The following is a 14,063-nucleotide window of genomic DNA, read 5'->3' on the forward strand; positions in this document are numbered from 1 at the left end:
TTTTTTTTTTGTAAATGTCCCCCTACAGTAGTAGCAACGCGGCCCCAATAGCCGTTGTTGAAACCTGTTGAACTTTAACTCTACTTTGTGTATCCTGCCATCATTACTCTATGGTTGCTTGTTATTCTTTCCGCGCCGTAGTCGCTACAGCCTGTCAAATTGGTAACGACTCGTCTGTGGCAGGACAACTGGCTTGACCGCGCGCCAGCCCAACAGCTTGGTTGACGTCGTGTCGTCTACGTAGAGCTGCTACTGTGTTCACTATAGAGAAACAGACCAGATGCGGTGCCGACGACCAGAGCGATAGAACTCAATACATAAACAAAAACATCCTTACGCTGGGTCATTGTTGCCACAGAAGCTGTGGTCCATTGTCGGTGCTTTGCTCGCCTGGTCACATCTGGCCCAGTCCATGGCAGCCCAGTTCAGCTTAGTTTTAAGTTCCGCCCAGCCCAGCTCAATTTAAGCCAGTCAAACCTAGCCCAGCCCATTAGCCACGTGCGACATTCTGGCTATCTCGTATGAATGCCTGTAGCCTCTGCTATGTAGGATATGCACAAGGTGATTTTTGGCGAGTGACATAAATCAAATATAATTGAAACCGATCTTAATATTGACTACGCTAAAAATTCGCTGCGTTTACACTTGATCTTGTTTATGTTCACACGTATTGACCAGCGTCTGGTTGTTTGTCCTGTTGTTATTATTGATGCTGTGGTTGTGGTCCTCGCCGCAATCCGTTTTGTTGTTGTATCGTGTCAACAAGGCGGCGGCGGCGGCTGCTGCTGCAAGTTCTGCAACGGCATTAAGTTATACCGTGCGGAAGTCGCGTGGCCCACTGCGAGCTATCTGTGACTGACCACGTAAAGACGACGCGAGCGAAAATAGCCCCATAATCGTCACGTCAACACAGAGCTAAGCAGTCGAGTGCCACTTCAATCTATGTATGTATATATAATGTGTTTTTGGAGAGCCTCGTTCGCCACGCGAAGAATCGTGAGCTTCCGCCATGTAAACCGCGGGTACAGATATAGCTATAATGGGGAACGCTGCAACTATTGATAGTGTCACATCTGCTATTGAAACAAGGATTGGTTTTCCTTTTGGTCAAAAAAAAGTTTCGTGAGTAAGACAAAATCTTCGACGGCCATCAAAGCCGTACGTGAGAAGAAGCTGAGTGGCCTGTGCTGTTTATGTGTGTGCGGGCTTACACTGCAGTTCGCAGGACATTGGCATAATCCTGTGACGGTATTAAAATCTTATACACGACTTCGAGTAGAAGTATGGTACTTCTCAGAGGCGTGCCAAAATTGCTCAAAGGTGCCAGGCTATTTTGCGTCGTATTGCCTCTAGGAAAAGCCAGGAAGCCGTTGAACTGGCGCTCAGAAAAAATGAGGGTGTTTTTACCCAAACGAACAGACCGACTTCCCTAAAGCGGCTTCGCTTTAGCGTGAAGCGTTCAACGCGACCTTTTCTGCGACAAAACGGTGCTTGTGCAAACGCTCGTGTCCATCAGCAACGCTCGTGTCAGCCAAGTCAATGACATATGCCAATGACAACTAGGCATCCACACTACCAAGTCCATGTACCGGTGGTTAAGCGACGTTTCAGCTATTCATTCCCTCCAACATCAATCAGTAAAAAAGAAGACGTTCGAGTGATACTGTGCGTCTAGCCTTCTGAGCACACCGGGTCGACGTGTGGTCCTTGGTCAGAGCTGAAGCTCTTATCAACAATGATGACGATGTTGCTGTCCATTGATATCAATAGCAGGCATGAGGTTCAGTAATCTCACATAAAGCACAAGCTGTCTATGGCAATGCCAAACGTAAAACTCGATACATTTATTTTAGATACTTCACAAACTTCCTCTATGAAGTTTGTCTCTTCAATCCTGCCATGGTGACGCTTAAAATGGATGAGTGGACGCGCGTCCAAAATCGCTCTCTGTCAGCTTTTTTGATACTGCTAGTCAGTCGTATTTCGGGCTGTAATTTCTAGTTAGTAAAGATACCCGCGGTGGGCAAATCATAATGCTTAGAAATGGCGGGAAAGCGCCTAACAACGTAGCGTAACGTTTAGCTCCGGCCATAGTCAGCGAACGTCAACACGCCTGTGCTATAATGTGATTCTGTTTATAGTATGAATATTTCTTTTATAATTATTATAGTTCGTATCGTAGTGAAAGACGTGGAAGCTATATTGGCTGATACAATTATAACTATAGCAACAACGCTAACATTGTTCCAAAAACACAGCGACCGAATGGATTCATTGTTTGCCATAGACCGTAGGTGACACAAAGATCGCCTTAAACAACCAGACAAAGAGATGCATGGATAAGCCACGAACTTCAGACTGAGTGAAGTGACCCAAACATGAAACAAAAGCTACTGGTTACTTCTTTCAGCGAATCATTCGTTCATTGATCACTCGATCGGAACTCGTATTCGGACATTTGCTCAGTTTTTCATAACCAAGCATCGGCAGCTCGAAGCCCGACAGATACATCGCTTTTCCAGTCAGAGTGGTCAGACAATGAGTCTGCTTACCGCCGTTCCTTCCACGAAATTATTGGCCATTATCGCCATTTAGAATTATTGGCCATTATAAATACAGGCACTGGCGACGCAGCCGACGTTGGGCTTAGGCCTAGAACCAACCGGGAAGTTTGCCGCGAGTCCGAAAAATGAGCGCACCTGCTCACCGAGAATTGCATGGATGCTCGAGACAAACCGCTACGCCACGGCCTAAGCTGGCAAGCAAAAGAAAAGAAGAGTTATGGAGTAGAGAGGAGGGACGGAGGCCGTGATGATTCGTCAGCGGAGCTCGTTGGCTGGTTGTTCCAAAGCACAAGGAAAGTCATAAGCAGCCGAAGTTAGCTGTCGGAGAGGTAGAGGATTCCATCGAAACATGAACAGTTTGCCCTTTTCAGCTAAGCGAAGATCCTTGTCCGCCCCAGAGGGGCACGATTCTGTAGGCGCCATCATTGTCGCAAAAGGCGACGCTCCCTGGCAGTGCGTTCGTCTCGGGGCACTACGCACACTCCGCCAAAAAGGAAAACGAAATATGAAGAGATGTAACGGGCTCCGATCCTAATGATAGCTTTCTGATAGAGCTAAACGTTCAAGGAAAACAACGCTAACTTGTCACTTACGGAAGAAAGCAAATCCTCGAAAGCTAGATGTGGCCGAAATAGTAAACTAGGTATCATGAGGCGGCAAACTAAGGTGTACGGTCATCCGGCCGTCCATTTTGTCTGTAAAGCTTTCAAGTCGTCTGCCAATTGCAGCAATTCAATCTCGTTGTAGCTCATTTCGATAACGATAATCATCAATTTTTAATGGTGCGTTTAATGGTACCGTTAGTATACAGTTGGCTTAATAGTTAGATAGTGGATGTTATTGTTAGTATTTGTGTACAATTTTTTAGTCAACAGTACATAGAATATATGAAATACGGCTATCATAATGAAAGCGTCATATCAAAATTAAACCGTTATATCTCATTTACAGTGCGCCAATACATTTTAACTATTTTTAATGTCGCTTCAGCTTATGCTTCAAAAAAAGACCGTTTGTAACTAGCTTTGATTATCGATACATGCAAACGGCCTTTCCAAGCACGTTTAAATGTACCCAGCATCTCTTTGTAAGTGCAGCTTTAAGCACTCGTCGAATATTGCTTACTATGCGGAGATTGCTACTGAAGACCCCAACCGAAACCAGCGTAAGCTCTCCGGTAACGTAAACAGATAATTAAGAACATATCTTTTGGACGCCAAATCAATTTCGTTTTGGCCTATTTTCCACATCATAGCCTTAAGGAATTTGTACAACGAGGTTCAGTTAGGTTTCCGCCTAGGTCCGCTAATGTTATGTTGGTCTAATACTATCGCATATGATTGACTGTCCTTCCGCGAGCGACCCACCTCATAATGTCAGACTAAATAAGCAGTGATAATGCAGAGGCAACAAACTGAACAATGGCTTGCGGATTAAGCTCAGGGATACATGGTTTTCTAGGTTTGAATCTCGGTGTAGACATTCTGTGTGTCATGATGATAGAAGCCAGCCATCTGAAGCGACGCTTGAGGGCTTAAATAGTAGATATCAGACATGAAATGCTTGATTGTATATTGAGTACGCTATCACTAGCGGCTGCCACACGATCGTCTGTAATTTTATCTACAACTACTGTCTAACCCTGTTGATCCTCAGTGAAGTATGTCGATTCTCTCAAAAAACCACACAATAGGACTTAGCGACTTCACGAGTCAAAGAACAACTTCTATACCACGCAAGCATGCCGAAGGCAGAAAGTTTCACACACGAAATGTACGAGATAATTTATGGACGAAAAGAGGATCACTTCATGGGTTAAACGATGCCATAAGATTGAAACTGTGCAAGATTTCTTCCTCTTCATCTGGCAACATCGATAGCTAATTTCCTAGGGCTCCTGCTGTTTTACCTCAGAGGTTGATGGACTCTGCACGACGTGAAGTTCGCCAGCATGGAGCCCATGTTGGAGCTGCTCCAGCTGATGTTGGTCGTGTAAATGTTCAGGACGTTCGTACGTTTGACTCTGTCCATTTTGGACGATGACGAGTCGACCCGAAGTCATCGTCGCCGCACCGTGGGGTGCACCCTCACGTTTCCACTACGATACGATATTATACCGTCACTATTACTATATAGATAATAATCACTAGAAGTGTTCTGGAAACACAAATTGTCGATTATTGAACCTTCACCACTTCCACCACCATGAACATGAATACAAGTCACAAATGATTCATCCGTAGAAATATTAAACAAGCGTGTAGATACAAATAGAAATTTGTTAATCCAGATTACACATTGCACCGTTCGATAAGTGTCCACTAGTGCTGTACGAAGTATGTTGATGAGAAAGTTTGAGAATCAAGTTAGATCATCGCCAGTCCTCTTACTTCTCTCCTTCCGTAAGTATTCGCTTGGCAAACAATCCTCACGAGTATCAAGTTGTCTCCCGGTAGCGTGATAAGTTAAGGTTAAGCAGTAGTGCATGTGGTGTCGAACTCCGCTCACCTTTCTTATTGCTTTATCAACCAAAACTATGCGCTTCACTGCGGTTACCTAGGCGACAGCTGACCAGCCTGCAGAGGCGATGAATCTCCAATGAATTAGCTAACTCCAACAAAAACACGTTTATGGCTTGTTCTTTCCAAATATTGGCTTATAGTTCAGATAGCCAATACAGACCAATCTCTACTGCACTTATATGCTTTGTATGTATGTCGCCGTTTGCCAACACCAGGACGCGCCCTATCGCACTACGAGCTTCTCAACTTCTGCATCTCGTTCCAGTGTTCTTTTTGAATTTTGCCTCAGTGGTTCTACCCACTTCCTAACTGAACATAATGATTAACTGAACTTTTTCATGAAGTTTTTGCTTCAAATCCTTATTATTAGTTTTTGCTAGTGTCCTCGCATCTCTTTCCCTGGAGCGTGTTAAACTTCGTCATCCAGACCAAGCCACTCTGTTTAAACAACTTGAATTTCGAGCGAAAGGCAAGTTTCTTCTGGTCCGACCCGTTCCACTACCGCCGAAGCGGTGACGATCCGTCGCTCGATCTGGCGCCCGAGACAAAACTGGCCACAGAGAGAAGCCCAACTGGTTGACGTTGCTCTGCCGCCGCAGTCGCCATTGGAGCCTTCACGACAGCTACGTATTGGCATTATAGTAACTGCGGCATTTCGCGTGGAGAGGCGCACCGACCAGCGCCCCTCTTCGCGTTTTATGCTGAGCTGCGCTGCTGATGCTGTTCGACGCTGCTGACGCCCGTAGCCATCGTTGATGGCTATGCGCCAGCACACGGTTGATTCTGCCGGTGTTAGTCCCTGATGTGTCTGGCAGAGTAATTGCGTTTGCGATTGTTGTAGGTCCTGGTTGCTTTGATTCAGTTTCGATTGATCTCAGTAGCCTGACAGCACGCTGCATGTCCTAAACTACTGTAATGCATTGTATCATATAGGGTGAAATAAATCGAGATGCAAAAAATTGATTATTTACAGTTTCTGCTGTTATCCATAGGGATAACTATATTGTAGTGTTGTGATTTGTATGCTGTACAAAGCCTATCAGATATGGCAGACAGTGGGATGCCGGCCGGCCGGCCTGCCTTCGGCAACCATTTGACGACGGAACAAATCCTACGTACAAGCGAACCGGGTTGTTAGTTGTACAGAATAGCGTATTGACGATGTGTGCTCGTATAGGGAAAATTCCCCTAGATATATGGCTCAGTGTAGTCGTCACTGATGCAATTGAGCGTTTTTCTATTGTGTACCAATTTGCGTCGACTCTATTGGCATTTAATAGAGGAAAGAAGGAAAAGAACGATTGAAGTACATAGGAACAGAAATCATTCTGTGCCTCGAACTCAGGGCTATTACGATGTTCGATGCCCCTTTCCTACGCCCCCACTATGAGGATCGCCGGTAACAGTAACATCGCTAACCAAATCAACTGCTGCAGCGCCAATTTCGAGTAGCGTTCTCTGTTCTATACCCAGCCCGACGCCATTCAGACAGACAGCCACAGGGGTTGTCGTCCGAAAGAAAAGGTATCGCTCTGCTTAGAAAAGGTATCTCTGTGCTTCGCTGTGCACAGCCTAAACGGCAGAGTGAAAAAGACGAAATGGGAGAGAAAGCGAGCTCAAAGATTTACTACATGATCACCGATGGCGCCACCAGTCTTATTAGTGCTCTAGCAGCCATGGCATTGTAACAGGGCCGACATACAGATCTCGCAGGCAAAGGGAATCAATAAAAAGCCTCTGAGTGCACAATATAGCTAAAGGGAGTGGCTGGATGGTCGAGTACCGGCCGCTTGCCACGAGTGATACGTTGTTTGAACGTCGCATAATTAACTGTGCAGACAACGGCCCGACCCAGCACAGCGGGCTGTTGTCCACCGTCGCGTGACGTTGGCAAAGCCTCGAGACGCATTTCGTTGCTTTGTTTGACAGTTGCGAGTTAGCTACGCTCTCAATGAGATATTTGTGGATTTGTCCAAACGAATAGAATGGTAGCGATTCATGTGAACATACAATGCATTCAATCCGTCGTTATGCCGAGTAATGATTCATTAATCACAAACTTGCACCCTTAAAGGTCGAAATATTGAGAGAGAGGACAAAGGAAGGTTAGGTTTTTTTGAATGTTGGCTACTGAGCAGTTTATAGGTAGATATGCACCGGTATATTGATCGCAGTCGACCCGACTACTTTGCCTATCGACACACGCCAACAGGGTGTCTAGCTAAGGCGTTGCAATCGTGGACCGTTTGATGATCAAACATACCTCGAATGCAAAATTAATCTAATTACGTATATGGAGTATAGTGAAAGTCGTAGTAGGTACAATTAGAATAGTTGGGTAGTGTTTGATTTGGACGACCCCAAGACTTCGTAGAGTTGAGTTACAATGGTTAAATGCAGGTGCAAGAAAGTAGGTAATTCGTATATTCGCAGAGAACTGCTTTACTGTTTTGTCTACATTTGACGGAAAGGCTAGACGCTAGTGGGATCTCTTGAATATGTAAATAAATTTAAATATATTTTAATATAAATTATAATTAATCTTGTGTATATATATATAAATTATTCTACATATGTTTTGTACTATTTTTTTATTTTTTCTCTTCTTTATTCACTGTATGTAACTACATCGGTTTCAATAAGTTATAACAACCATTTGGTATTTTGGTAATACGTTCTAAAAAATCGTGATAACGCTGAACGGACTGAGGGGGTAGTCAGGTGTAGATAGTTGTACACCATCGTTTGATAGAAATGTACATTTAAAATTGATTTAAATGTAAATATTGTGAATAATTTAATTTATAATTTATATTTGTTTACCCGTACGATTATAATAACGGCATTCTTGGAACGAGTACGTTTGCCTTATTGGAACTTTTCGAGCTGCCATATTGTGAGGAGTCCTCATTTATATGCGTAATGAAAGACTACTGTTAAAATTTAAATAGATTTTCACCTAGTACCTATAGACCGTAAGCATGCTATAGAAGAATAAAATCCTTATATGATAAATTACTCTATAAAATCTTCGAATAGACATTTTATTAACCAAAACGGGTCCGATAATGTCGAGTTACGTAATTCTACCAGGGGAAATAGTTAAAATAGTGAACCATTAAATTAGTGAATCCATATACTCGTAATTGGTACCTAGACTTACTAGACACGCAAACATTCTAACGCCTCAGCTTTACTCTCACAGTCAGATACGAACTGCTGTTTTCGCTCTTTCAGCATAACTAGCTTCTATTCGATTCTGTCCGATAGCGCGTCCTTTTCGCGAGGGCTACAACCGATTGGTCGCCAGGAGAACGGGCCATTGTTTGTAAACATCGTTGTCTGCTCAATGGACTCCGTGCCCGGTGGCTCTGAAAAAGAAGACAATACGGTAATTTGTATAACTGTAACTCTATCATACAAATGTTATCCACGGATTGGCCTTCGATTGGACTGTGTTTGTGTTGTCGGTATAACCCTTATTATGGTATTAGGACTCATTCCGCTAGAATCATTTACGGCAGTTGAGACAGTCACTGTTTTTGCGGCACTTAGTGCTAATTAGCGATAAAACTAATGACAGTACTTTCAATTGTATGGACACGTATTCTAATATGCTTTCTCAAGTTGTAGCTTGAAGGTCTCTAGAATAATATCTTTTACATAAACGATTTAATATCAGTTCTGATAGCGTTTTCATAATCTGAATTCCTCCAATCTAATACTAGGACGAGATTCTGTACCTCACCTTGACTTAACTAAGACCCAGATAACAATGCCAATCCAGAATGACCCAGATACGCAGAGCCTTACGGTTACATATACAATTGTCGCGTTTATGTTCTTCACGAGTGAAGATTGTTTATGCTGACTTGTATGCGGAAGTGACTTCTGTTTTTAAATGATTTTCCTCTAATTTTTTTATTGTTGTTACGAAAAATATTATATGATACGTTACCTATGAGAGCTTCCGGTAGTGACCATGAACTAACCAATATGCCTCTTTTCTTTTCTGGCTTTTGTGTTCTAGGTTGCGAATGTTTGCGAATGGAAATTTAATCGAGAAACTCCATCGCGCAGAGGATAGACTCGGCGAGTGACAATTAGCGCGTAGAGAAATCACAGCGCAATAGCGATGCCACAGTAGCAGCTGGTACCACATTGAGAATTCTGCTCAATCCATAATTTTCTACGGTTCGGTAATCGCTAGAGCCCCGTATTAGCATTCACAGGAACTCCTTTGACCCTTGTGTCCGCTTCACTATACTGTGGACCAGTCGAACTATGTTCAGTCAGCGAAATTCGTCGAGGTTATGAGCCAGCCACATCCGCAAGCTTCTCCCTAGCAAGCATCAACGAGCGACGTCTGGAAATTTTACTTGCCGACAGCAATCCCTCCAGCAGCTTCTTTCGGTGGGTGATTAAGCAGACTTGTTGCAGTTTTACCACAAGTGGCCACGCGGAGGGTGTTATCATTAATCAGCAATTGCCAGAAATCGCAAATCCTAGAGTCAACAGCCAGGCGAGCGGCGTTGACGGCCGGGGTAAATTGGCTGGTGGAAGAGACGTACCAGTGCGAGCAGTTCAATGAGAGGCTGTTAAGTGAAGCGTGGATCGACTGTATCACGCAGTGCTGCACCACGCGAGCAACGAGAAAAGAGAATTATGGAGACACTTTTCGAGTACGCCGAGTCGGTATATTCAGCCCCGTCAGCGCAGCTTGCATTCGAATTGAGCATAGTGCTTCTTCTTGTGTGGACACTGAGAAAGGGACCGGGCTCACACGAATCACAGATGCGTCGGATGACCGAAGCAGAGAAGGCTCAGGTGTTGGCCGATTTCGAGCCCGAGCCGTTGTTCGGTAAGGTACAGAAGGATCATTATGCGCTAAATCCGCGAGTGATATCGGGGCGTATCGGTAAATACATCACGATCGACGGTAAGCGTTTACTCAATTTGGCTACACACAACTATCTTGGCTTAGCTGATCGCGAGGATTCGAACGAGACTGCGACTAAAGCCTTGAAGAATTATGGTGTAGGATCGTGTGGTCCACGAGGTTTCTATGGCACAGCTGATGTCCACCTTGGGCTCGAGGCTCGTCTGGCCCAATTCATGGGTGTAGAAGAGGCTTGTCTGTACTCGTACGGTTTTTCGGCTATTTCCAGTGGTATTCCGTCGTATTCAAAGCCGCATGACGTGATCTTCGCTGATGAACAAGTGAATTTCTCAATACAGCAGGGCATTGTAGCTTCTCGTAGCACTGTCTACTTTTTCAAGCATAATGATCCCGCAGATCTTGAACGACTCCTGATAGCTCAAGATGGACGCGATCGCCAGAACCCTAAGAAGGCTAAGATTATTCGGCGTTTCCTTATACTTGAAGGTATTTACATGAACACCGGCACCTTAGTCAACCTACCGGAAATGGTGAAGTTGCGCGCACGCTACAAGTGTCGACTTTTCATTGACGAATCGCTATCATTCGGAGTTTTAGGCAAAACTGGCAAGGGAGTCCGTGAGCACTTTGGAGTGCCGAACTCAGAGATTGATCTTATGAGCTCGACGCTCGAACATGCCGTGTCAAGCTACGGAGGATTCCTTTGTGGATCGCACTTCCTCATGGAACACCAACGTTTATGTGGTCTTGGTTATTGCTTTTCAGCATCGCTCCCACCGATGCAAGCCGTCGTCACACTCTCGCACCTCGACATCATCACCGATCAACCCGAATCGTTGGAGCAGCTCCGCAAAAATGCACGGCAGATCCACAATCTTCTTGCGACGAACGTCAGCGGTCTTCGAACAGACAGTCATCCGTTATCGCCTGTGAAACACATCTGCTTGAGTGAGCCTCAGGCATCGAACCGGCTCGATCAAGAGAAACTTGGTAAAATTCTCACATACGCCGAAGAGCATGGGGTCGCGCTCAGTCTGGCACGTTATATCGACGAAAAGGAACATCTCGAGCACCCGGCGTCGATAAAGCTGACTGTTAGTAGCCTTTTAAATCAAGACGAGATTCAGCATGTGATCACTATTCTACAGGATGCTTGTCGAAAGTTTCTGTGAACATGTGACTGAATGAATGTGCCTATTCAAGTGTAATTTTTAACGAATGACGTGCATATGATTAGCAAGAAACCTTTTTTATGACTACGGGAGACAGGTATAATTTTTCCTTCTGCCTAGCCAGCCTAAAGATGTACAACTCAGAAGTATACCACGTGTATTCGTGCGCCAGTGACGGACGATTTAAGTAAACGGTGAAATAATGAGATGAAAGATATGCTGGACTACAATACTTGTTTACGTCCATAGCACAATGGAACAAATTTCACTACAGTTAGTAGCGACTATGGCCTTAGCAGTTGCGTAAAATGAACTGTCGATATTTACTAGCAGCTAGATTGGTTGGCTTTTTAGTCGAGAGGGTTTCGAATCTATCGTATTACATTTAGCCAGTGCCTTATCGCTTTATCATGGCTGAAAAATCGATGCGCCCGTTCCCAGAATGGTTTCGGTCTTCAGTTGTTTGCTTATTGGGTGTTTGCTGCACCCAGATTCATAGAGAGATGTACACATATAGTTATAGAAATATATAAACATGTTTGTTGCATATTATCATGACTAGTGTCCAGAGATACATGTGACTGCCAACCTGCACATGGGCTATTGTGCGATGTGCCGTATTGGGCATTGTTGCACCTGTGTAACCGGGAGGGTAAACACTCTCAGCTGTGCGAAGTTCACAACATGCTTTGTGGGGATGGTAACTCTACGTCTGGTGTGATATGACCAAAGTGAAACAAGGCAAGACCTTATATGTTGCTTGTGTATAAGGGCACATCTTGTCCGGGTCGATTTCATACAGTATGACAACAACAACAACAATAGCGAAAAAATTTACGAGTGGAAAAGCTTGAATTTACTTGGGTGCTGCTATAAATGTTCGTGCAAATAACTAATTTCTAGAGCGTGAGTGTTAACCGGGTATGTCAGAGATACCCTTAAGTACACAATAAATAAAAGCGTTTTGATCGGTGTTTGCTCCGAAAGAACCTGAACAGAACACGCGTATGTGCACGCATGTGAGTGACAGCGGTTGCTGTACGTAGTTAGATATCTCAGACAAGTCCTAAAAAAAAAGACCCGAAAGTTTGCTAATAAAGAACGACAATACTCAAAATATAAACGTAATGTGTATTTAACAGCAAATGTGCAATTACGGTGCATTATAAGGAATGTTTGAGATTTAAAATTTTAGTCAACCTGCCGAAAGGTGAATGTCGTACGTGAAAACTCTACGGAAATCAAGATTATATTTGAAGTATTTGGAGTATATTTGAATAAAGATTAGAATAATCGGCTAGTTCAATATACTTTAATGCTTTCACTTCGTTCAATCAATACGGAACAGCAGAAGGGAGGGCTATTGGCAGATAAACGGGGCTGATGCGGACAGTGATGAGGCTGACCCTACATGACTGTTTACAATAATGAGCTTAAGCCTGTGTGAAGTTATATTTGTGGTCACATGAGACATATAGGAAAATGTGTGGTTTTCATTATAACTGTACTTTTGTTGTTATCATAGAAATAATTTTTATATTAACAAATAATTCAGAGAACCGCTAGAAGTACAATCATTTATTTGGATTTATGTTCTTGCACCCTTTTTCGCCACATTTTATGTTTCTGTTCGTACGAATTTCTATTTCATTTTCCAGCCGAAACATGCTCTGAAAGCAATATGTTCGGTACACGTGTGTGGTGATAATTCCGGTGCTATTCAGCCAATTAACTAACTACTCAACAGTCACAGTAAGGCGCCCAAGGCTAAACAGCACAACTTAGTCAATACTGATTGCGATTGATCTAACCTGATAGGATTGATCGGTGTTAATTTTTTTCTTTTTTATCGTGTATAATAAATTATTAATTCTTACCCTTTTGATATTTTTTAGGAACCCGGTTAACCGCAGGTTATAGCGACTTGCACGTTCTCCTCTAAAGCATAAATCGTATATGCGCAAATGGCCAAAAATTATGCCTATTTGTATAAGAAAGCACCAATCGAGCGCCCTGAGTATATATATTATCCCATAGACGGTTGCTGTTATCCAATGAACAAATAGTATGAAAAATATTTTCTCATTAAAGTGTTCCTTTCTTTTAGTTAAAGGAAAGGTAGTGCATACGAAAGTCGTTGTCTCGCTGACGTACTGCTCTTTCTCCAAAGGCAGAGTCATTGTAGGATTCGGATAGCCAGACACTGGAATGAATCGCGCAACTGATGAATCTCATTGATCTTGTCAGTTTATTGAGGTCATATACAATACAGAATTTAGCCAGGGTTTTTTTTTGTTTAGGATGCATCTTTGGATCTCTATTCAGGCCTTCGGCGTAATACTGTAGGTACACCTGGGTCTCAGCTAGCTAAGTTAGGTAAGCAGACAACCTTATGGCGTATCCATATATTATGGTTTTACAATTATATGTCTTATAATTAGTGAGATTTGAGTGCCAATTCGTATAATAAGAAATAGTCGTTGGCAGAAAAAGGATCAAATTTGAAGCAAATATCACCATTCGTCGTTATCTTGGGCTATCAGGTCAAAAAGGTAACTGAAACGCTACGGTAATACGGCATGGGAACTCGCGGGCTTCGATGGTTTTTTGATACTAATGCTCATTCGGCGGCTGAGGAAAGTGTGGCCGAGTTTTCGGGATCTAAAGAGGCGTGTCTCTACTCGTCAGCATTCGCTGCCGTTTCGAACGCGATTCCCTTGAACCCAAAGCCCAATGACGCCTTTCTTTCGACAATAAGTTTCGGTGATGTACATGCATATTTTGCATACAATAAGGTATCTTGGCCTCGAGAAGCACTGTGTACTGTTTCAAATATAATAAAAAGGAGGATTCTGAGCGATGACTCAACAAAGAGGAGCAACGGAATCATAGAAACTTGATGAAA

The 14,063-nt window shown here is 43.4% G+C and overlaps 2 protein-coding genes across 2 annotated transcripts in view; one reads left to right on the top strand and one right to left on the bottom strand.

The window, feature by feature from the left end:
* Nucleotides 1-5,685, bottom strand: part of LOC111253008 (uncharacterized) — a 168,037-nt gene extending 162,352 nt beyond the window's left edge. Inside the window, exon 1 of the mRNA XM_086974333.1 lies at nucleotides 4,474-5,685. Coding sequence (XP_086830459.1) covers nucleotides 4,474-4,626 — 153 coding nt within the window. The 5' untranslated portion in view covers nucleotides 4,627-5,685. The remainder of the gene's footprint in view (nucleotides 1-4,473) is intronic.
* Nucleotides 5,686-9,751: 4,066 nt separating this feature from the next.
* Nucleotides 9,752-12,281, top strand: Spt-I (serine palmitoyltransferase subunit I). Its single transcript, XM_086974377.1, has one exon. The coding sequence runs from the start codon at nucleotides 9,752-9,754 to the stop codon at nucleotides 11,156-11,158; it is 1,407 nt and encodes a 468-aa protein (XP_086830503.1). The 3' UTR covers nucleotides 11,159-12,281.
* The last annotated feature ends 1,782 nt before the right edge of the window (nucleotides 12,282-14,063 follow it).

This window comes from Varroa destructor, unplaced genomic scaffold (genome assembly GCF_002443255.2).
Source record: "Varroa destructor unplaced genomic scaffold, Vdes_3.0 BEIS01000001.1, whole genome shotgun sequence".
NCBI lineage: Eukaryota > Metazoa > Arthropoda > Arachnida > Mesostigmata > Varroidae > Varroa > Varroa destructor.

Coding starts and splice junctions, on each gene's coding strand:
- Spt-I (XM_086974377.1), top strand. CDS start 9,752: ATGGAGACACTTTTCGAGTACGCCGAGTCGGTATATTCAGCCCCGTCA.